Below are 23,612 nucleotides of genomic sequence, written 5' to 3' on the forward strand. Positions count from 1 at the left end.
TACATAAAGGAGCTGTTTGTAAGTTTTTTTGTCGTTTCAGTGGGTTAATGCAGACCCCTTTCTGGTGGACTTTTCTGTCACCTAATAGTTCAACTAATAGTTGGGGCTGGAAATACAAAAGATTTGGCTCGGGTTGGGCCTCGGGCTGTCAGTCATAGTCGGATTAACGCGTTTACACACACTTTAGTTGTCCAGTTATAGACGGATAAGGCCATAATTCAATTTTTTCAACCGTCACTTAAATCAGCCTTTATTCCTAGATGCTGCATCTTGTGGTGGAAAGTTCTGTTATTATTTCTATCACTTGCTTTCTTGTATCTGAATAATATGATGTCCTTTGCAGATAAGCAATCATCACCACCAACCTCTGGAGATGAAAAGTTTTAATGGCAGCTGTACATGGTGTATATTTTTGTTTATTTTAGCATAATTTGTGCATTTTCTGGGAGTTAAGTGAAGTCCAGGCACAGCCAAGATGGTGACCGAACCGCTCTCAAGAAACCTTTGGGCGACATCTCAGAGGTTGCATCCATGTGTATGGATATGGACTGGGTTTTGGTGGCATCATCTCAATCAAAAAGTCTGTGATATTGATTAGATCAGCAGCTGCCTCTCAGGGACAGTCATCAGTATTACAAATCATTAACTGTGAGAAGTTAATCTAGTTGGATAAAAACATAAACAAAAATCTTATTTTGTAGATAACTTAAGTGGAAGTTGGGACATAAGTTACAGTATGTGGCCGCCTCTTGCAGATATACACTTATATAGATAAGAGCACTTTTTCGATACATGTGGTAGCCTACACAGAGCCACTTAACCTCTGAGTTGGCAGTTATGGCATATTATCTAGTTCATGTAACTTGATGTTGTCATTTAAGGCATCCCACATTAGAAGCATTAGAGCTACAGAAAAAAGCACTGAGCATATTATTTTCACTGCAGGAACCCAAACTTTCAATTAAAGACCTTTTTCAAACAACCTGATCATTTCAAATTTCTTATTCAGCTACATCTTCTTCTCACTAAATGTCTGTTTTAATAGCTACCTATCCAGCCAGCCAGTATGCACTCAAAGGTTTTGAAATTACATGATTGGTAAAAAATATCTGTTCAACATCTGCATTCGTTCTTGTCCTTAGATGTATTCATTGATGTCTCGTATAACATCTGCATTTACCTTTCAGAATCAGAAAGACAAACCCATTTATCAATTTGTTTTGTGATAACCAAGATGTGTTACTGCCCTCGCTGACAGGAATATTAAAATTAGATGTTAATGCTGCCATTGCTCAGTCATTACTCAGGTACAGTATGACCAATGTGGTGGGTAGCTAATGTTATATTTCTACATTTCTGAATCACAGACTTCAGTTTATGATAGTGTTGTGACGTTCACGAACGAACCGATTCTATTGAACGGCTTGTTAACATGAACGATGGGAACCGAGTCACAGCTGGGAACCGTTCTTTTTTTTTTTTTTTAACATCTCTGTGTGTTCATAACAGTCAATTGAAGCTGCTCCATTGGCTACGTAAGTGGCGTGCAAACTCAGATATTAGTGGGATATCTAATTTTGTATTATTTTGTTCCAAATCTCACCCCATTATTTCCAAGATAAAATGAGTTACCACCAGGCTGGCTTCTTTAAACTTAATAAATATTTAAAAAATCAGTCAAATGAGCCAGTTTTTTGAACGGCTCTTTGAAAGGAACGGCTCACCAAGATCCGGCTCCCCTCAAAGAGCCATAAATCCCATCTCTAGTTTATGACTTTTGTGAAGTTGCATCATATTAGTTGCAACTTTCAAGAAAAGTTACAAATGCCTGCATGCAGCAGCCCAACCAGAGGATCACTAACTCTAAAGTTGTTACTGCAAGGGTCCTGTCTGATGACAATGCAAACTCACACTACTGCCTGGCACTACTGCTATCTGCTGTTGGTGGTTGTTTTTCTGGGTCAAACATCTCACACGTCCACCCACACTTCAGTCAGTGCTGATGTGTCTCTGTAAAGTCTCTGTGAGAAACATCAGGAAACTCCGTTTTCTTAGTTAATGAAGCTACCGAAAAACACATTTCAGAACAGAACTGCTGCTGATGTTCCTGTTTGAAGTCAAGTCTGTTCTGGTAAGCACCCAATGAGTGAAGCACTTATAAAGTTGGCGGTTTCTGTTGAGCTTTTAATGAGAGTAGGTATTTGCCAGTTTTTCCATTGTAATCTTAGCCTCTGCCTACTGATGTTAGCTTTCCAAATGATCTTCCAGGGAATGACCTGGACATGCTTCAAATGGACTTTCTATTTACTGTGTCATTTAATTTAGTAGGAATCATTCTACATCGAAATGAATGATTGATTAGCGCACGCCCTCAGTGATACAGGTCACTGCTGCGTCAAGGCTTGTGTTGAGCTGCAGCTGAGTACAGACCATAAAGTATGAGATGATGACAATGAGACCGGTCTGCAGCCACTAGAGGTCTCTGCAGCTCAGAGCTCAGGCTTTCTGTGGCTGGTGATGTGAATTCAGGTCTTAATAACATGAAGCAGGTTGCCACAGTTTGACATGTGGAATTCAAAAAGGTTAAAGGCCCTGGGCACAGCTGAACACTTAAAGAGACGTGGGCTAACTCAACATGTGGCACCACCCACCAACCCACCCAAGGTTTGTAGCTAACAAATTGTCTCCTTATACTCCCCCACACTACACACACACACACACACACACACACACACACACACACAAAATATGGTTCCTCTATCCTCTATACACACAAAGAGAGGGATTTCCAACAGTTATTTTCTATTATTGTGTCTTATCATGTTGGTTTGTGTCTCCTTTAAATTAAACAACAGACCAGACCTGTGCACTGTTGACTTTACTTAACATAGCTACTTTTCTTTTAACCACAGATCCACAGCAAATATGATTTACAGATAGCAGCAGCTTCACTGTGTAGAGGCCCCCCTCACTAACAGTAAACCACTCCCGCTCCTGGACTGGGCGTGCGTCAGGAGCGCAGGTGTGATTGTATTCATTCCCAACACGATCGTCTCCCCAAGTGGATCCAAGTGGAAGCAAAGACTGGGAAACAAGTGTAGGAAGTTCAGTGAGAAGTGAGTGAGTTTACCTGCGCTCAGGTGCGTCTTTGGAAAGCCGAGGTGGCAGAGAAGGAGAGAGAGGAGCGCACAAAGAGAAACACCCTTGGAAAGTTTACGAAAAAAAAAAAAAAAAACGTGCACCTGACGATCAAACTTAGAAACTGGAGCGGATCAACAACCGATAATTTCTTTCCAGATTGAAATACAGGAGGAAAACATCCACAACCATGAAGAAATCCTCATACCAAGGTAAGCTGTCGTTGCGTGACAATGCTTAATGGTGTTTATTGTCTTTTATATGATGAAAATGAAAGTGTGGAGCTGCAACCCGATGTGCATGACGGTGTTAAACTTGTTGGTGAAAAGGCTGATGCCTATGTGACAATGTGCCAGTGACAGAGAAACCGAAATGACTGAACCACTTCAGGTAAATGTTTAACTGGATTAACAGTGAATTGCCTGCTACGTGTTTTCATTTAACTCCAAAGATGGTGTGAACTTTTCAAAAACTTTTGAATTTCCATTTTAGCTTCACAAAAGCACTGGCACATGGATCTGTGGGTGTGGCTATAAAACATTTTCTTACAGGCACTGCCTCCAAAGGCCAAAGATGATAGCCTATAGCTTCACACATATGACATCATGACAGTGAGTTGGCTGGACTCATTTTTCTTGAAGTCCTCAGGCAAAACATGTAATGTTTTTATCATGTGACAATAATATGGAAAAAAAACCCACCTGTGTGCTTTGCTTGAATTCAAAGTTGCTGCTAAAGCCTCTTTTTACTCTGATTATAAGACAAATTGTTTGTTAATCTGGTTTGATTGACAGTTTTATGGTGCAGTTCCTTCACTCCTCCCCACTAATGCCCCGATGAATGATGCACTAAACCAACTCAGGCCTGCTCGTTCAATTCATCTGTGGACTGTCTGGATCTGATTGTGGTTGTATTGCGAAACTGTATCTATGGAGGTGATGTGGCATGATCGCCTGGCTGCAACTCATGGAAGACTGAATTGTGATGATACTGATTTGTGCAGGTTAAGTCTTCACTCGCTTGCCCCTGGCTCAAAGAGACTTCAGCAGAGGAATGTTTGCCCCCCTGAGGCTGTTTGTTTGAAGGATGCTTACATGAACCACCACCACCAGCAGGGTTGCTTGGTCACCTGCACCCCCAGTCCATCACTACTGTGTAGCTACATCCTTATAGGCTACATGTGGCATCCCTCTCATTCTTCCTTCCTCCCTCCTCCCCCCCCCCCCTACCACTTTTTCCAGAGGTGCTTACAATCACTTCCATCTTCGTCGTCCCCCCGACCCCCCCACTCCCTCCTTCCTAAGCTCAGGCTCAGCCCAGTGTACACAACCCTATCCCCGGGAATGCCGCCTTTCCCCGCTCCTCTTCCTTGAGTCTTTTGTGCGATGGAGCGTCGGACCGTTTTCTATCGGAGCCAAGTGCATGTTGGGTCATGCTGCCTCTCCTCCTCCTCCTCCTCCTCCTCCTGTGTGTGTGTGTTCTCCCTCTGCCGTGCGACGTGTGTTGAGCTGTCACATTCTTTGTCAGGGCTACACTCGGGGAATAGTCTTAATAACAAAGCATGTGTGTGTAGTCTGATGTGTGTGTGTGTGTGTGTGTGTGTGTGTGTGTGTGTGTGTAAAGGCCCTCCTCTCTAACTTGTAGGGGTGTTTAGACAGGCATCAGAGATGTGGAGGGGGGGTGACTTTGAGAGAGGAAGGTCACCCTTTGTGTCAGCATGTGTGTATGTTTTGTACGCAAATGCCTTTTCACATACGCACACCAACACACACACATACACACACACACATATACTGCTTGATTATGCATTTGGCACAGCTGAAGCTAGAGTTTTAGACCTTATGCTTAGAAAAAGTGTGTCAGGGTGTTGTATACATGAATATATGTGTGTGTGTGTGTGTGTGTGTGTGTGTGTGTGTGTGTGTGTGTGTGTGCCTGTGTTCACTCATGCAACCCCTCGCAGATGAACTCTGCTCGTGGAGCCGATCCCTGCCTTGCACACCACTCCCTCAAGTCATCTGGATCAATGAGTAACCCGTATGAATAACAACCCACTCCAACACACACACTCACAGAGTCATTATTTTCCAAGTACACTCCTACTGGTATGTGCTTTTATGTCCTAACTCAACACACACACACACACACACACACACACACACACACACACACACACACACACACACACACACACACACACCTAATTCCACTTCTTGTACCTGTGTGACAAATGCTTCACTCTGAGCTGCGTTATGGCTTTTAGTCTGTTTATACTGGAGAGTCAGTGAAGCTTTGATTTGGAGCCTAAAGCTATTGTTAGATGGCAACTTGAAAGTCAAGCTATAAACTGTGTTGAGACATATTTGCCCTGTCATCTTGCAGAGCATGCCGAGGATGGTCTAACCCTCAATTTGGCCTCCTAGAAGCCTGTGAATAATGATACTAATAAGGAATTGGAGCAGGAGCACGTGGACATGCATGTACAGTACAGTGCTCTGCTTGGTCTGATCTAAACTAGTGCTGTCATGGAGCTACAGGTTTGAGTTTAGGGCATAACACTAAAAAGAGCATCAGAGGCCAATGAGAAAAGTCTAGGGAAGCTGCACCAATCTACTGGCAAATTGTAAACATTTACGAAATGTCCTGTACCTGTATATCTCCATTAGCTAGTAAAAATCTGGTTTTGCAACTGATTTCAATTTTGACAATTTTGTCACATGAAGTCGATATTAAGTTTAATTGCAAGTGTATGATACGTTCAAAACCAAAAATATAAGAGCAATATTATACGGAGATGCTTAAAGTGAAATTCCGGCGTAAGTGTAAACCATGGTCAAACACACCGTAACACCGAGTTAGACCCCCCCTCGAGAGATCAATTTGCCCGACCGCTACATTCACGAGATCCACCAACTTCAGCAAATACCGCAATATCGCCACACACGGCGCTGTCCGGATCCACTGTCTGACCGCAACCAAAACGCCACCATTTGCCCAAAATAATGCTCAGAACTGCACCAAATGTCATCAATAGTACACACAGGGTCCCAGCACGTAGTACGAGTTGTCAAACATCTGCTAGCTTTGCCTGTTTTCTTTAGCAAGGAGATGCAACTCAACTCACCTACTTCTCCTCCGGGAGCCGCTCGTTCGTGAGGAAGCCCTGACGAGTCGATCACCGAGTGCACCGGAGTTCCGCAGCTCTTAAAAATGCTCATTTGCGCCTATATCGTGGCCAGCACTCGATAATAATAGTTATAAAGTGATATGCAAGATATAAAAAAAAAAAACTCTGATTGTATTTCCATGAGGTAATTGTTGATTGAGCTGCGGAACTCCGGTGCACTCGGTGATCGACTCGTCAGGGCTTCCTCACGAACGAGCGGCTCCCGGAGGAGAAGTAGGTGAGTTGAGTTGCATCTCCTTGCTAAAGAAAACAGGCAAAGCTAGCAGATGTTTGACAACTCGTACTACGTGCTGGGACCCTGTGTGTACTATTGATGACATTTGGTGCAGTTCTGAGCATTATTTTGGGCAAATGGTGGCGTTTTGGTTGCGGTCAGACAGTGGATCCGGACAGCGCCGTGTGTGGCGATATTGCGGTATTTGCTGAAGTTGGTGGATCTCGTGAATGTAGCGGTCGGGCAAATTGATCTCTCGAGGGGGGGTCTAACTCGGTGTTACGGTGTGTTTGACCATGGTTTACACTTACGCCGGAATTTCACTTTAAATGTTAAACATTTGGCCAGTGCTACTGTATCTCCGAGGCCCTTGGCATTTCATGCTATGATATCGTGTTGGGATACAGGTAATGGTAGGAAGCTTTTGTAAATATTAGTCCACTTTTTGATTCCCTCTATGGACATCCATGTCATACTGATCAAAGCAGACCCTCGATACCCTTTGGTATCAAGGGTCTGCTTTGGTCAGTAGGTCTATGACATGGATGTCATCATCCGTCCATGTTCGCAAGGACCTTGTGGATCCTTAAAGAGGAACTATACTAGATTTGCACCTTAATTAAACAGCTTCGGAGTAACCTCTGTAAGTGCACTTAATGCACTTACTTCTGCTTGGCTCCTCTGAACATTAATGTCATGCACTTTCTGCACTCTCTATGATAGCTCTGCGGCAGTATTTAGTTCCTCTAAACGATATCTTGTTGTTATTTATAACTGTGTTATTATGGCAATGACAAATAAAGTACAAACAAGCATCGCTCCACAGATTACCTTCTTGCCAGCTTTGTTGGATAAAGAAATACACATGGCTGGGTGGGGGTTAGCGGTGAGTTTTTATGAAAGTGAAAATATGCACCCAGAAACTGTAGGGGGAGCTCCCTGGAAACAAAAAGCGACCAAAACAGCAAAAAAGCGACCGACTTGCATAGTTCCACTTTAAATGGATGTCTGCCTGATGCTTAACATTTGCATCTGTGCAGACTGTCCTCACTGCGTTTGCTTCAGATAACAAAATGAAGTCTTTGGAACGGAGGATGTGCGAGGAGGCCTGGTGTTACAAATACAGCCAATGACGCTGAACTCCTACACTTTCCTGCCTTGCTCTTGCTCTTTCTCTCTCTTGCACTACGCAAACAACATTGTGGTGCGTTACTGCGACCAACTGAAATGAATGAAATTGTGTGTGGGTCCACTCAACTCTTTACAGGATTTCTGCTTTAAAACAACTAAGCCAGGAAAAGGGCCTTAGTCATTTTCACCACAGACTTGATGTTTGCCTAATTAGGTTTCCAACTAAAGCTGATAAAATCGGTTACCAGTCCATCTTTTCAGCTGAGTCAGTGGTTTATTTGAAGATTACCTTTGTCTATCTAGAAATCCTGCAGCTCATACCAAGAATCACCTGATTTAACTGTAAACTTTAATGTTGTGCAAGAGCGGAAAATTTGAATGGTGCTGCAACAGTAGCTCGGGGGGACATCAGCTCATCAAAAGGTCAATTTGGTTGTTCAGTTGACAGGTATATGTAGCTAGATTATTGGTCTCAAACCATATGAGCCCTGTGCACAGGGCCTATATGCATTTAACTTACCCACAACCTGACCACATTGCACAACACTGCGCTCGACACAGTGTCATCGAAACACACAGTAGCTGATGTGGAGTTCCCCCCCGGTCGCAGGAAGACTTGTCTGTGACAGTCTATGTCTTGTCTCTGGTCCTCCCCTCTCAGCCGTGTGGAGCCTGCTCTGAAGTGTCCACTCTGTGCTCTGTGTTTATTATCTGCAGCCAAGAATGCAGCTCTGTGAGGCTGCTGCTGCCACTGCTGCTGCTGCTGGGGGGGGGGTGCTGGTGTCAACTGATACAACAGATTGCCTGTGTTGCGGGCCTGAGGCCAGGAGAGAGACTGTAAAAAGATAATAGCAGGCTCAGGGATGTTCTGATGTGTGGTAGAACATGTGCGCTGACATCTAGATGTGGGTATTAGAAAGATAAAGTGCAGCGACGTGGACGTTAATTTCACCATTTCAAACACCTGGATTACTTAAACTCAGGTTCATTGAACCGGCATCACATGCGCCGATATACACTTTATTATTCTTACAGTAAACCACAGACACAGCCCATGCGAGAGAACAACTGCACTGTTTAGCAGGAGCAACCTTGTCCTGTCATGACATGAGTAAATACTTTATTGCAACTAGCAATCAGTTTAAGTGTTAGTGATTCATAACTTCTGAAAGGGCTCAGTGGAGCGGAGATAGTCCTCCTGAATTAGCAAGATAAACTTCGTAGGGTAAAGAGGAGTTCAAGATAACCACTTCTTATGAGATTATAAATACCATGGAGTGGAATCAATGTAATCTATCATTGACTGAACTCAGCTGATGAGGCAAACTTTGGTTTCGATTTCAATTTGACCAGAGTTTTCATACATGTTAGTTTAGAAACAGGATTGTAACAATATTCCTAATGATGGTAATAATAATTAATGTACATTACTTATCCACATTACTTATCCTAGTGCTTTCATGCACACCAATATAATTATACACACACACACCACACACTTATGTCAGTAACACTAGCTTTACCATCAAGAACAGTGGTTGTTTAGTTGTATTTCCTTACATCATCCTTGGAAACATGGAGATGTTAAAGCTTTTACGTAAGCTTTTGTTACCTGATATCCGTCTCCTCCTATCATTCTCACATTTCTGAACATGCACATACATAAAGCCGCTCAGTTGTCCACCTGTGACACATACAGTAACTACATGTTTCCTGTGGGAGGTTTCAACCCATAAAGCTCTATGGACTATTTAACAGACTCCATGGGTTTTAACAGCCTCGCAAGGAGGAAGGCTGATCGTTATCTGCCACAGCAGCATTGTTTTATAGACTGCCATGGTATCCTGTCCTGTTAAAACACTTTTATATGATATGATTGGGGCTCGTGTTTGCATTGTGAAGAGTACTGTGTGTCTGGCAAACCGGTGTCAGTTTTCAATGAACGTGGTGAGTGAGGAATAGATGTGTGTTGAAAGTACAGAGGTAGGAAAAGGTGTTGGCGGTTTGTACCTTTGGCTCCAGAACAAGGGCTATTCATTTGGGAGGAGTGCAGCTCAGGGTCAGGGCCTGTGTCTTTCCTCAACTAAATGTGTATATGAGTGTGTTGATGTGTGTGTGTGTGTTAGTCTGGTACTTACTAATTAACAATGCCGCCAGGTAAAGACCTTATGAGCTGTAAAAACAGTCTATAAAAATGGCTGTCTGGCCTTTCAGTCTGTCTCATGACATTTTACGAGGGAAAAGAGCAGGGATTTGATATGAGGACATCAAATATCTTTGTCATATATTCAGCATATGAAGTAAATTAAAAATAAACATAAAGGCCGAGGAAATGCACCAAGATTGTTTGTCTTTAATCTAATGGAAAAACCTCATGCTTTTGATTATAGTTTTTTTTTTTACTTTGAACTTTTAACATTTTATGATACAATAGATATTTAGGGATTTGAACAGACATTGATACAATCCAGTTGCACATCTCAATGTTCTTGATGATGAAATCACCCAGTAAGGCTTGGTGATATGGTTAAAAATGTCTGACACATACATATTGTGATATTGTGACAGTTAAAATACAATATTAAAAAAAAACCCATAAAAGCCTTGTAAAAATCAAAACTGACTTCACAGTGTCAAACAAGTGGGAACCACAGAGGACAGTATTCAGTGATAACTTTATAGCTGTGGGAAGAATTAAACCACAGCAGTTGTTTTTAATTAGGTGAATAAATAAAAAACACCCCTCGCATCATCATTAAAGCTACTCTGCAACAATGCCTGTGACAGAAAAGATTAATGTCTTCATCAGAACAGCACCCACCCTGAAAGAGAAGGGTGGAAGCAACAGAAGAAGAGGAGGAAAAGAAAGGGGGGGGGAAGCAGGAAGGTAAAGCTCCTTCACCTCCTCCGCCCTCCTGCTCAAATACAAACGGCGTGGCCTCCTTCTGCAAACACACAAAAAAATCTCAGGTAGTTGTGCGCTGGGGGAGAGAGGAGTGTGCATTGTTGTGTATGTTTTGTAAATCACTCAACCCGTGGATGTGTATCTGTTTGCATGTCTTCATTTATGTGCGAGCGTGTGAAATTGCTCTTGTGTTTCAAGTGTTGCACCCTCTCCCCTCTGTTTACCGACCCTGGTCATCTGAGACCATTAACTGATCAGTTGACATGTTTGTCCAGGCATAGCCGTGCACTTGACCGGTCACGTTACACACACACTCAATCAGTTGAGGCCTATAGCAAATACATTGTCAGCAATGCATTAACTCTGCTATACTCTGGTCTACAATATGACTTGCAGCACTGGGATTTTTCCACTAAAAGAAACACTGCTTTCATTCTTCCTCATGTATCATGTGCGTGCCGTGACCTCTGTTGTACATAACAGTGTCATAAGGCAAATATGACCTCAGCTCAGAAGAGGATCACAAATCTGCTCCGAGGGGAAAACAGACAGGGATCACACAGCGCCGGAGACTTTCATGAAACCTGTTGAAGCAGTGATATGTGCTCCGTGTGTGTGTGTGTGTGGGTTTTCAGACAAGACTGAGCAGGTGAGAACAGCAACAGCCTCCGCACGTGCACACACATACACGCACCTTTACAGTTTAACTTTTCTCGTTGTCACTCATTTACTTTGTAACCTTGCTCACTCTGATTGGTTACTGCATAATTTGCTTCTGCGGTCACTTTAAACCACACAGCTACTGTTACTGCTGAATATCACACCGAGGCCAAACATCATCCAATCGACTCAACTCTGTGGTGTCGGTATGACTCCTGTGGCATGTTACTTTGTTGCAATGGTAAACTCTGCTTGGTCTGATTGAACTACTTTGTGTTGCAAGGGCGTGTGTGTGTGTGGTTGTGTACGTGTGTGTGTGTTCAGCTCACCTCTCTCAAGCTGCATTGTGAGCCAAGAGGAGTAAATAGGTACAGACATGCTTTTTGGCCGCAAGGCTTGATAGACTTGGCTGGCTCTTATTTGCTCTGTCATTTTCCATACACTTAATGCTCTTAAACACACGTAGCTATGTACACGGCCGCAAAACAGACCGGCAGTGTATTCACATGGCTTAGGGCAGGTGAATAATTTGCGTTTAAAGCAAAAACCAGCGTATGACTCTTGCTGTTTTACTGTTGACAATCTGAATACCCGGTCGGTAAATTGATGTGATGAGTCAAGGCTTCCTCTCCGCTTCAGCGGAAACTGAACTTTACGTGACATTTACATCATATTTATCTCTGTATTTATTGTAAAAACGACTTGCTGCTACTGTAGACAGACGCAACACTTCCTCCACTACGCAGCCTGGCCCGAGTCCGATCAGTTTAATCTGTGTTGTTTCTGCGTCTTTGGCTGAAATCTGATCTCAGCCTGTTTTGAAGGAGTTCAGACATTCTTACCAGCAGAATATGAACTTAAAGTATCAGTTAGTAAATCAGCAAGGTGCTACAACTTAACATGACTTCAATAGTGTACTCATGAAAACATCAAGCCTCCCTTGCCATTTTTATTCACTGCAAGATGCAGAAGAAAGTCAGTGCAAACTGGTTTTGCATTATTAAAGGAATCACTTTAAGTGTATTTCTCATTTCATTATTTTACAACACATAACATACAGTAGTGTAATATGTGCTTGACCCAACTGTGTTTTTGGTAAGACTAATAGTGTAGTACATTTGCATGTCAATCAAGTCAAACTTGAAACAGCCGGTGAATAAGTTGTTGATCGGAGTGACAGGTTTTACAGGTGATAAAGCAACAAGTTCACAAAAGATTGATTTTTGTGAGTGCTAATCTTTGCATTCAGGCATATGATGTTGTCTCTGCATGTCTTGCTTTTTTCACTTGGTCTCATAGTTTTCTCATTCAAGAAGAAAGCGTAGCAACGTCCAGCATCGGTTTGGTCCCACCTGCAACACACACGTAGTGGCAGAAATAGTCGGAGGTCCGTACTGATTTGTTTGTATCGTAAGCAAAGAGAGAGACAGAGAAGTGGACCTGCTGAAAAACTGAATGAGTTTCAGGAGAAGAGCAAAGGTTGCACATTTCATCATCACTTAAAGTAGTTTATTTCATTTTCTGTGCTCTCTTGGAATGTGCCCGACTTCAAAGCCTTCCTCTCCCTCATAATCTAAGTGTGTCTCTCTCGCTCGCTCACACACACACACACACACACACACACACACACACACACACACACACACACACACACACACACACACACACACACACAGATTACAGAAGCTTTACTCACATCTTCCAGTCAAACACATGCACTCCTTCTCCCTCAGACCAGCTGTCTTTATGTTGAAACCAGCGACAACACGGGTGGAAAACCACTGTTTGCTGGCGTTATTGGCAGAAAAAGAATGTCATGTTACACACTGATTTGTGGTAGGAAGTATTTCTAAGAACTTAAAAACAGGATGGGGGAAAATGACTCACCGGATGAACTTAGTTCATCTGAACACCACTCACTAGGTCGATGCGGTGGAGGACAAAGGAAGTGGTTAGAAAATAATGTGTGATCACTGATCAGTCTCAGGGAGATTTGCCATCTTGTGGTGATACTGTCCACAAGAGACTTCATCAAAGTGTTAGATATTCCAGACTGACCCACTGACTCATTGTAGTTGTTTGCTGCTAGCAAGAGAAGGGCAGTTACTGTAAGTTAAGAAGTATTTCCCATACGTAACTTTTAGACTTAATTCATACTTTTAAAAATTGCCTGAAATGCTGCTGTAGCCTATACTTTAGCATGCATAATCATATACTTACACTACTACACACCATTTCCCCATGGAGATGAATCACCTGCCACCCCATACCGGGCTAGTGATTCAGCACAACTGAAACACACGCACACACACACACACACACACACACAGTGGATCAATGATGGGGATTTTTCTGGAGTGTTTCTATTACCTGTTATTAAAAAAAAATCATCTTAACGTTGCTCAGCAGGTGCGTATCTGATGGTCATCCTCTGGCAAAGCTTGTTAATTTGACCATCTGAAAATACACACAAGCCTTTAAACTGTAGCTGCCCACGTTAGTACGCTTCGCCATGCAGTTTTATTTCTGTCCTGCTCCATGCATTTTGGCTTGAATTAGTTCCACATCATCCACACTGTCATAAAAATAAAAACTTCTCAGTGGTTTCTTGGTGGTCAGGCAATAATAGCAATCTTTCAAACATTGGTTGACTTTGTTTTTCCACATGTCAACTTGAGATTATTTGGCCTTGAGGAGAATGTGAAGCAACAATCGTTTTCCACTTGATGCTTGTACATATTTTGTAGCAGTGCCTGTATTTGTATGTTTATATGTTCTAATCCTATAGTCCTTTAAACCATTTCTAATTTGGGACGGTACATGTTATTGAACACTGACACTGAAAATACTGAAAACCTGACGTTGCTCATTTTGTTCTTCTGTCCCTGTTCCCATTCACAGCGAGATCAGCCAGTGCTCGAGTAAGAAGAACAGAAAGAGAGGGGTCTGGAATCACCAGTCCCAGTAAGTATCTGACCACTCATACTACAGCACATGCACGTTGTATACATCTAGTATGACAGTCATGGTGCAGCCACTCATCTGTTTATCTTTCATCTGTCCAAATATGGGCATGCACTGGCTTTTCCAGCTCACTATCCCTGTAAAGCATTACATAAGTCAGAGTCATTGACCTCCAGCAGGGAGATGAGGTAACACTGAGGGCATAGCAGGTACTGTTTCCTGTCTAGATAGCAGGTAAACAGCAGATAACAGACAGTGATAAAGACAGTTTTAGAGACAGAGAGATGGCAAAGTGACCAGTCATGAGGAGAAGACATTTTCATCTTTGTGTACACAGTGTTGTCTTTGTGAATGTGTACAAAGTTCCCCAAAATTCATTAAAGGAAAGTGGAAAATTACTTTGTATCTTCAAACCACGTCCCAATGCTAAGACAATGACCTGAAGTACTAACAAGATTTAACTTATGCAATGACAAAGACAAGCTTTGGCTCTTCTGCCACCCTGATATGAGGCTGAAAGGGAGGAGTAGCAGGTTTTGTGTTCAGTTTGATAACATTTAACCTCATTAGCAACCAGCCTTTTTTAACAAAAGCTTGAAGAAATGACGTGGGTATTTACTGACGTACTTTATATTGTGAAATAAAACAGCCATCTAACCCAAAGCCCATTCAAAACATGCATATTGGTTCTGTGGGTTTTGGGTCTAATGTGCTAAAATGCAAACTGATTTCCCCTTTTTAAGACTCAGTCCTGCAGCACTCTATTCAACATTTCAGTATTTATTCATTAATAGCTCTTGGGACATTTTTTATGTACTATCTTGATTTAAGAAGTGAATGCATGTGTGGCAATGGAAACCATCTCCATAAGTATCACGTCAGCCAAGCCTGAAAACATTTTTGCAGTGTTTGCAATACTTTTTAAAATCACATTTTTCTGATGTTTCCCATCTGTTTTTTTTTTTCAATGTGCATTTTTAACAAGTTGGATTGGAAACGTGGGCATTCGTGTTTCTGTGCATGTGTGAGACAGAGTGAGTGTGTGTGTGTGCTACTAACACACAGCATTGGCAAACAGGCTGAAGCTGTGGCTCACCACTGAAGCATCTTCTCCCAGTGGGAAGAACCAACGCCGTCTGCAGCATCAGCACAAAGAGAGTAGCGAGGAAGGAGGGGGACTGACGACACACGCACACACATGCATATACAGTTTTGGCATGTAGACTGCGTGTGAAGGCACAAACTCATCATTAGAGGCGGTGTGTTAAGATTGGTTTCTTTTCCTGTTTACTTTGACACCTTTAACTGAATGCACGAGCAAGCAAGAGGACTATAGGACTTTTTGTAGATCACGATTGCTGTGAAACGAAACATTTGCACCATTTTGAATATAATTAGTGCTTTTAGGCCTCTTTTGTCAAACAGCCCCCAGTATGTGTATTCATCCCACAGCTGACAGTGAACACATCACCGCAACATGAGTGCAATCAGTGACTTTGTGAGATTTTGTTTTCACATTTGAGCTTTGCACAGTGTGTTCAGTGCTGCTCTCTGGTTGTTTATCTTTCCGAGCAGTTGGAAGTGCAGTGACCTCATTTGATTTAACCTGGAAGTGAAGCATCTCCTGGATTTGCCAAAACATCTGGAGAAAATTATAAGAGCACACACCAGACCCTATTCATACAACATATGTTACACTGTCCCCGAACACTCTCAAATGACGATTTACAGGTTGATTCATCAGTTAAACTTTTTCAGAAGTTGTCAAGCATTTGGTGTGTACAGTGTCACGGCCCTGTGGGCTCCTGAGCGTCTGTGTTTTACTATCTTTAAACCATAGTGACACACATGCAAGGCTTGTGAAGATACACCTTCATATACAGACAGACTTAAAACACACACATGCGGATATGCTTAAGTGCGTACACACACTGGTCTAGGGGGAAGCACTTAGCGCTGAGGATAGGGCCCTGCTTGTCAGCAGACCTCCCTGACGTTGATGCAGTCGCCACAGGGCATGTGTGTGTCTGTGTGTGTGTGTGTGTATGTGTCTTTGAAACAGAGAGAGAGAGAGAGAGAGAGAGAGAGAGAGATGTCCCATACAAAACATCTGCCAACAGGGCAGATTCACGAGCCGGCAGGCGGCTGTTTGGGAGGATGCTTTACTGTAACCTCAACTCATGCATACACACACAAACACACACATGTCTATCCAACACTGTGTCTATTGTTAATTTGTGTGTGGTTAATTCCCATCTGAGAGTCAGCAGATCCTACTCTATTGGTCATATGCATACATGGACGCATACACACACAGAATGGTACAGATAATTAGTACAGTATACTGTGTGAGGGGTGTATCTCTATCTGTGAAATAACATCATTATTATAATTGTTCAATCGGCTTTAAAGGACTCAAGTCGTAATTTCTTTCACATCATCTCACAACATTTAATTTCATCGAGCTGAAAAGCAAAACAAAACAAAACAAAATGCTGAACCCTATTTTCATTGTTAAAATTACTTATCTAAGACTGTAACCTAATTAAACCTGAACTTTCTCCACAGCTGAATGTTGATCTTTCCCTGCACCCACTGCTACGTTTCTAAACTGTCTGCTCTTGAACTTAGTATGTCAGTATGCCATCTTTTAGGCCATCAGAGTTGCATGTTTTGACCATTTGGTGCCGCCAAAGAGCAAACTTTCATTATTTCATCACCCATTGAATCATCTGTCTTTGATTAAAGAATTAGTGATGAGTGAAAAATGAGAACAGACACACGACACACATGCAATACTAACATGAATACAACGGACGAAAGTCAACATGCAATAGACGAGGTCACTGTAGCCGTGTGTGTGTTGCACAAGACACCAGACTGACATGTCTGAGTGTGTTTGATCTCTCTATCAGAGCTCAGACGCTTGCCATGTGACCTCTGACCCCCCGGCGCAGTGTGAGAGACGTGCCGGAGTTCAGAGGTCAACTGAGTTTCCTGAACACGGAGACTGCTCTAGACACAATCGCAATTTAGATAGTGAGAGAGAGAGAGAGAGACAGAGGCGGGGATTTCACTAATCTTTATAACACACTCTGGTTTTATATCACTCTCTGTCTACAGTTTTATTCCCCTCCTCACTAGTAACACAGGCAGAAAAACGTCATCTCTCCGCTACTAATGGACGGCCCTTGAAAACGCTTTGGGGAAGTATGTTTTGATAAAATTCCTCCCTTGCTTCCGTCCTGTATTGTGTTTGCGTGTCAGTATTATTTCACCAGCCTATCGTCCTTTCACACGTTTCACAAAGACTGAGCTGTATCTGATTCATCATGAGGAAGTCTGGAAGCATCTAAGGGAATGTCTTTCACACCAGCTCGACAAGTATCACTTGTTATCGAATGAATCAAGGCCACAGTGCACGCACTCAGGCAACATTATAAAGTAAGTAAGCTGGCAGAGGCGTTTGCAAGTCCAGCGGGTTATTTTAGTCCGTCCATGTCACATGGTGGAGCTAATGGTTTCTATTTTCAAGACACAATGCTGCTTCAGTCTTTTGGTCTGCTCTGAAGAAAGAAAAGGGTAGGAGAGAGAAAAGTGGGGTAAAAGAGAAAGCGAGGCGAACGCAACATATGATCAGCACATGGGGATGTCGTAATTCCGAATTCATTAGCAAGACACACTGAAGGAATCAAACTGAGGAGAGGGAGGGAGAGCAGAGAGCCCAGAAGGAAAGAGAGAGTAAGAAGAGGAGGAAGAGGAACAGAGGGAGAGGGAGAGAAGGGACGAGAGAAAGGGAAGTCCAAAAAAAGACAGAGAGAGAGAGAGAGAGAGAGGGAGAGAGACGGACAGAGAGAGAGAGAGAGAGGGGAGAGAGAGTGTGGAGCCAAAGTGCAGACACTACATGTGGCTGTGGAGGGAGTGATCTGGATATGGAGGGGGACAAATTCTCAGGTAAGACAAACTTTCCGGAAACTCTCAGCCCATGAGGACGAGCGTCTCTCCTGAATGGAAAAACCAAGTGTAGCTTAAGGTTCTTCAATCAGCTATTTCACTGTGATCGAGTGTCTTTTCTGTAAGAGCCTGCCTCTATTTTCCCCTCTATGGTATTTTCCACTCTCTCATTCTGTCCTGTTTGCTGACTGCATGTTTTCTTTGGGGTTTGGAGCTGGGAGCTGGGAGCTCTGCAGGGTTTGTACAGCAGCTTAGTTGGACCTGTTTTGGTTTATCTGTCTTTATCTGTCCTGTGCCTGTAATGTTTGCAGGGTTTTTTTTCTGTCTCTGTTTGTGCCCACCATCTCCACTCCCCTTCTGTCCCCATTGTTTCCAGTTAAATGTTTTTGTCTTTACAGGTTGTTGCTCAGTCACCGTGCTCTTTCCCATTCCTGTCTGTGTCCGCCTGTCTTTCCCCATGTTTAATGTTTGCTATAAAAATAGGGCATCTATTGTAGGAAAAGAAACCTTCTAGTTGATGTTGCGGTGAAGTGACACAGAAACAGTGCTTATTTCTTAGACATTTCTCTCTCTTTTTTCTCTCCATCTGCATTCTCCCATTCTTCTTTGGTGTGAAAACAGGAAAGAGCTCTGTTTGAACAGTACTACTCTTGTCCCTTGTGGCTCTGATCCTGCTTCGGCCATCAGTCAGTCCCTCCTTTAGCTAACAGGACAGAGAAAGCCCTGCCTCAGTCCACTGGCAAAGTAAGGCCGACTCTGAAAATAAAAATCCTCACTTTTTCCAAACTCTCCCTCTGATGCTATTTTCCCCTGTCGGATGCTGTGAACAGCATGCTTATTGAACTGATAAGAGTTTGTCTCTGTGTGAGTGTGACTCTGTCTGTGTGTGTGTCGTACATTATGCTAAAGTCATCAGTGAGGCAATGCTGTCTGCCTCTAAATGGTATTTTTATGAGCGTTAGTGTGAGTGTTGTTAAAAAAAAAAAAGTTCATTGGCATGAAAAAAAGCCAATTTGGAGTGGAAGTGGTGAAGCGGCTGCAGCATGTGCATGTGTTTGTGTGCATGTGTTTGTGTGTACGTGACATGTTGGTGGTGAGTACAGTAAGTGTCTATGTGGTTGTTGTGTTGCAGACCTACAGTATAATAGCTCGTAGCACCTTGACTGTGTGAAATATGAATGGAAGTGAGATCACTGACAAGTGTGTGTGTTTGTGTACATGTGTGATGGAGGTCGCACCTTCTCTCTCTCTCTCTCTCTTATTGTGGCCCCTTGTCTCCAGGTGCTTCCTCCAGGGAGCTGTAATGGCTTCAGCAGGACATACTTTGTGTGAATGTTCACTGGAGAAAACCGTGTGTTCATACTTTGCTGTGTAATGCATTTGTGTGTGCATGTGTATATGTGCACATTTTATGGCTCTAAGTATTGAATCCCACCCGTTCACATGTTGAGAGATGAGCTCCTCTCCTCTACCTTACTGGAGGCCAAATCAATTCAATTCACTTCTCGCTAATGTTCCTCCCACTCTGGTGTTGATGCTGATTCGCAAGACTCTCTTTGTTTCCTGTGTTTTCTTCCCACATGAATCAACGGTGATGATGCTCTCAACGGAAACCGTCCGTCAGCCACACAGAGGCTGTGAATGGACTGTAAAGGGGCTGACGTGTCCCATTCATTCCAGTCACAGCCAGGTCAGCTGATGATGTTTGTTGAATGTCTATGTGACACACAGCCACAGTCAGCCAGCTGAAATACTGTATCAGACTCATGACTTATGGAGTGGCCTCCTTTATCTCAGCTGGTCTCCATTGAAAACCAGCTTCTTTCATTAATTTCACTGAGAGATATTTTGAGTTTGAGCTGAAAGTGTAATATTGGCTTCTCCCACCAGGTGGAGGTGCTGAGTTTAGTCTTTCAAAAATACTCTGGTGTTTACCTCTCTCACTTGTGAGGTGGTGAAGTCACAGAAACCCCAGGCAACAAGTGTTGATTTGTTGTTTCTCGTGTTATCGCCTTTTGACGCAAATTTAAGTAGAGACATATTGTCGAAGGAAATGGCACTTGTGTGTTCCTTCCTGGTGAAACACCATTGGTGCTGTGGGCTGAGTTGCTATGGCAGTGCGGCTGAGCAGAACAATATGCATGTGCGAGGGGGAACAACAAGGATGGCGATCAATGCTGGCTTGTTGACGCACTAAACAGTGTTATTACCCAGCAGAGAGGGAGCAGAGGGTGGAGGCGGGATGAAGAGAGAGACAGAGAGAGAGAGAGAGAGAGAGAGAGAGAGGCCTATTGAGAGTCATCTCTGATGGAGGACAGCTGCTCTCTCTATTTACCGAGCCATCCCACCCCATGCATGAGGGAACACACACTTGCAGGCAGTAGCATGTGTGCAGACAGCAGATACACTCACTCACACGTACAGGCAGCGTTCACTGCAAAACAAACTACCGAGCTAAAGCAATTGACAGGGTATGCTTGAATGTGTGTGTGTGTGTGTGTGTGTGTACAGTGTGCAGTGGAGCCATATTTCCAACAGGTGCTGTATTTGATTAAATTTAGCAGAGCCTGGCCTGGTGCTGCTGTTTAACATTTGGTTTAGGGCAGCTGTTGTCACTACAGCTGTGCATATACTTTAGCAGGAAGCTCCTTCACCATGTGCACTCTGGGGCCACATGAGGGGGCATTGTGTGTGTGTGTGTGGTGTCTGCAATATTGTGAACACCAGCTCTTTGATATTTACAGTTTGCCAAATAATACACTCTTGCAAGAGGGTTGTGTTAATTGTTAGTAACAATACTCACATTTTCATCACCTTGCGCAGATGTTCACTTCTTTTTTGTTTGAAAACTTTTACCAACCTACTGGACTGTCAGAGATCATCACCACTGCAGTGCTTTACTTTGCCATTCATTCCCACATTGAGCTGAAAGCACAGTAGGCTACTGTACTGTAGTGAAAGCCGGCCATTTTTCGGATGATGTTTACACTACCAGTGCCGCTGATTTCATTAGTCATGCTAACGCTGCTCTCTCTTTCTGTGTCTTTCTGTTTCTTTCTTTTCCTCTCACATGCAGCTGAGAGAAAGTTTCCTGCTTCCTTGTTTTCATTAGAGCCACAGGAGTCCAGTGTCACTTTGCATCACTTTCTGTCAGTCTTTCTGTCCCCACCTTCCCCCCTCTCTTTCTCGTCTAGTCCATCCATCTCTCCTCTCTGAGGTCCTGAGCTGTGCAGGTAGAGCTGCTTATTGTGGGGGTTGCCATGTAAACAGAGCTGCGGTAACCAGCGAGTCACATCCAAAATACACTTGTGAAGACACGAACACACGCAATCAATGCAAGCATTACACACATTTGCCAGTGCACAACGCACACACGTTTTTACCTCTTCCAGATGGCTTGTTTGATACAGCCTGACTCATTGGTGAATTGTCTGCATTGCAGCCAACAAGGCTTTTGTTGTTTTAGGATGAACTCAGCAGGAAGCTGGGGTTTCCTCTGTAGCTGGGACTGATAATCTTTAGATAACAATGACAGTCTAAACCTGACATGACCTGGAAAGAAAGACTGATCATCGATGACGATACAAAACTGGCATATTGTCACAGTTTCATTTCCTGTAACACACAATTTTCAACAGATGTGATGTTGTTAAACTTATTTGAAAATGACATACTGTATTATCTCGTAAGATTGCATCTTTTCAGTCTTTCATCTTTTCAGTCTTTCAGTAATTCACCTCATGAAAACGTCATAAACTTGGCATTTGTTATGCTAGAGGTGGATAACATAATAAAGTTTTCTATATTGTTTTTTTTCTGACATCTGCTTCTTATCTGGAAGTGAAAACTGAATTAAATCCTCAAGAACATTGATGACTTGTGGTAAATCAACCTTAATATTATTATTTATGTTCACCTTTTTCTCAGGTATTATACTGTAAGTTAGAGTTACAGATGTTGCCACGAATAACACAGTCCAGGTGTATCCATGCATCTCTTTGCCCGGAGTGGGTTACAGGGGAAACATTTTATTTCTTGGAGCTGCATCCCAGATTACAGAGATCTCAGGATCTGTGTCCGCTGGCGCGGGCTGGCCTGCTGGGGAGGGTGCAGGCTGGCGTCGGGGCATGTGGGTCTAATGGTGCCATTGTGTGTGCGTGTGTGCATGCACAAGTTTTTGCTTCTGGTGGTCGACCGCTGACATTCGCAACCCGCCGTTGCCCTGGCATTGCCCTAGCAACTGCCACGCCGGTTTGGCATCTGTTTATAGAAGTTATCTTCGTCTCCTCCCACTCAGCTTCTCTCATATTTCAGGTCTTAGGAGGGAAGGTCCCACATTAGTGTGGTAGTGATCTGTGTTTCTTTAAGCAGCAGGCGGCTGTCTCTGTCTCTCTTCATCTGTACGTTGCAGTGCAACATAACACCAGCAGCTGCCTATTCAAATACATTACAATACATTAATTTAAAGGAGATGTGGGGCCACAGCAGATCAATTATCTGCATGTGATGGGTGTTTGATATAAGTATTATACCACTATTATACATTATTGTCAGAACTAATTTTGAAGTATATAGTCGAGCATCTGTTCGTCTTCAATTATTACAGTAATATTATGTTTACTGATAGCCCTATACATAACTAAAAGATCCTATAACTAATAGACTGAATGTCATTACTTAAGCCAAACCATATGAATGAAGCTCTTTAGAGATAAGGGAAAAAACGTCCTAGTCTTCTTCTCCCAGTGTGACAGTTGTTACAGCAGATTGGATTAGCACTGTCTGGGCTTGCTGGGGCTTGTAAGGATATGCAGTGGAAGGAAGTGTGTTTTTCTTTGTGTGCGCGTGTGTGTTTCAGGGAAATGGATGGGTGCTGGGCTGAGTGCATGCATGTGCTGCTTGCCTCAGTACATGCATGTTCTTATTTTTGCATGCATCTGCTGTGCACTGTTGTTTTGTTTTGTTTTTTTGTTACATTTAGTTATGTGTGAGCATGTATTTACAGTGTTTGTGTGTGTGTGTGTGTGTGTGTGTGTGTGTGTGTGTGTGTGTGCATGCCAGGGACTAGTGGAATCTGACACATGTGTTGGGCAGGACACTGTGTTGGGGCGCGGGTGTGTCCAGAGCGGGATTCTCACCATGTCGCCATCTTTATCTGTCTCAGGATCAGATTACTGTACCTTAGTGACACTACAACCACTATCACTGTTGCTCATGCCAACAGGCTTTATTTATAGGTACAATGCTGACCTCTGCTGGAGGAACTGACAATGTCAGACATTGTAGGGTTCATACTTCAATATAGATGCATGTGTATCTGGATGAATTGGAAGATCTTTTGAGGGAGTTATTAAAGCTCAACTCTTTGTTTGGACACTGATATATGCACTCACCCTACAGCTAACAAACAGTAACAAACAATAATGTCAAGCGTTTATGTTTACCTTATGGCATCCCAG

At 43.0% G+C, this 23,612-nt stretch overlaps 1 protein-coding gene across 4 annotated transcripts in view; it reads left to right on the top strand.

The window, feature by feature from the left end:
• Nucleotides 1-3,001: 3,001 nt before the first annotated feature.
• LOC146983051 (neuronal-specific septin-3-like) overlaps nt 3,002-23,612 on the top strand; it is a 76,250-nt gene continuing 55,639 nt past the window's right edge. The window contains exons 1-2 of one of the 4 annotated variants that reach the window (XM_085784399.1): nt 3,002-3,350; nt 14,137-14,199. In XM_085784399.1, coding sequence (XP_085640525.1) covers nt 3,329-3,350; nt 14,137-14,199 — 85 coding nt within the window. In that variant the 5' untranslated portion in view covers nt 3,002-3,328. The other 3 variants (XM_085784403.1, XM_085784405.1, XM_085784404.1) reach the window with 3 other exon arrangements.

This window comes from Trachurus japonicus, chromosome 8 (assembly GCF_045865225.1).
Source record: "Trachurus japonicus isolate A0001 chromosome 8, Traja_1.0".
NCBI lineage: Eukaryota > Metazoa > Chordata > Actinopteri > Carangiformes > Carangidae > Trachurus > Trachurus japonicus.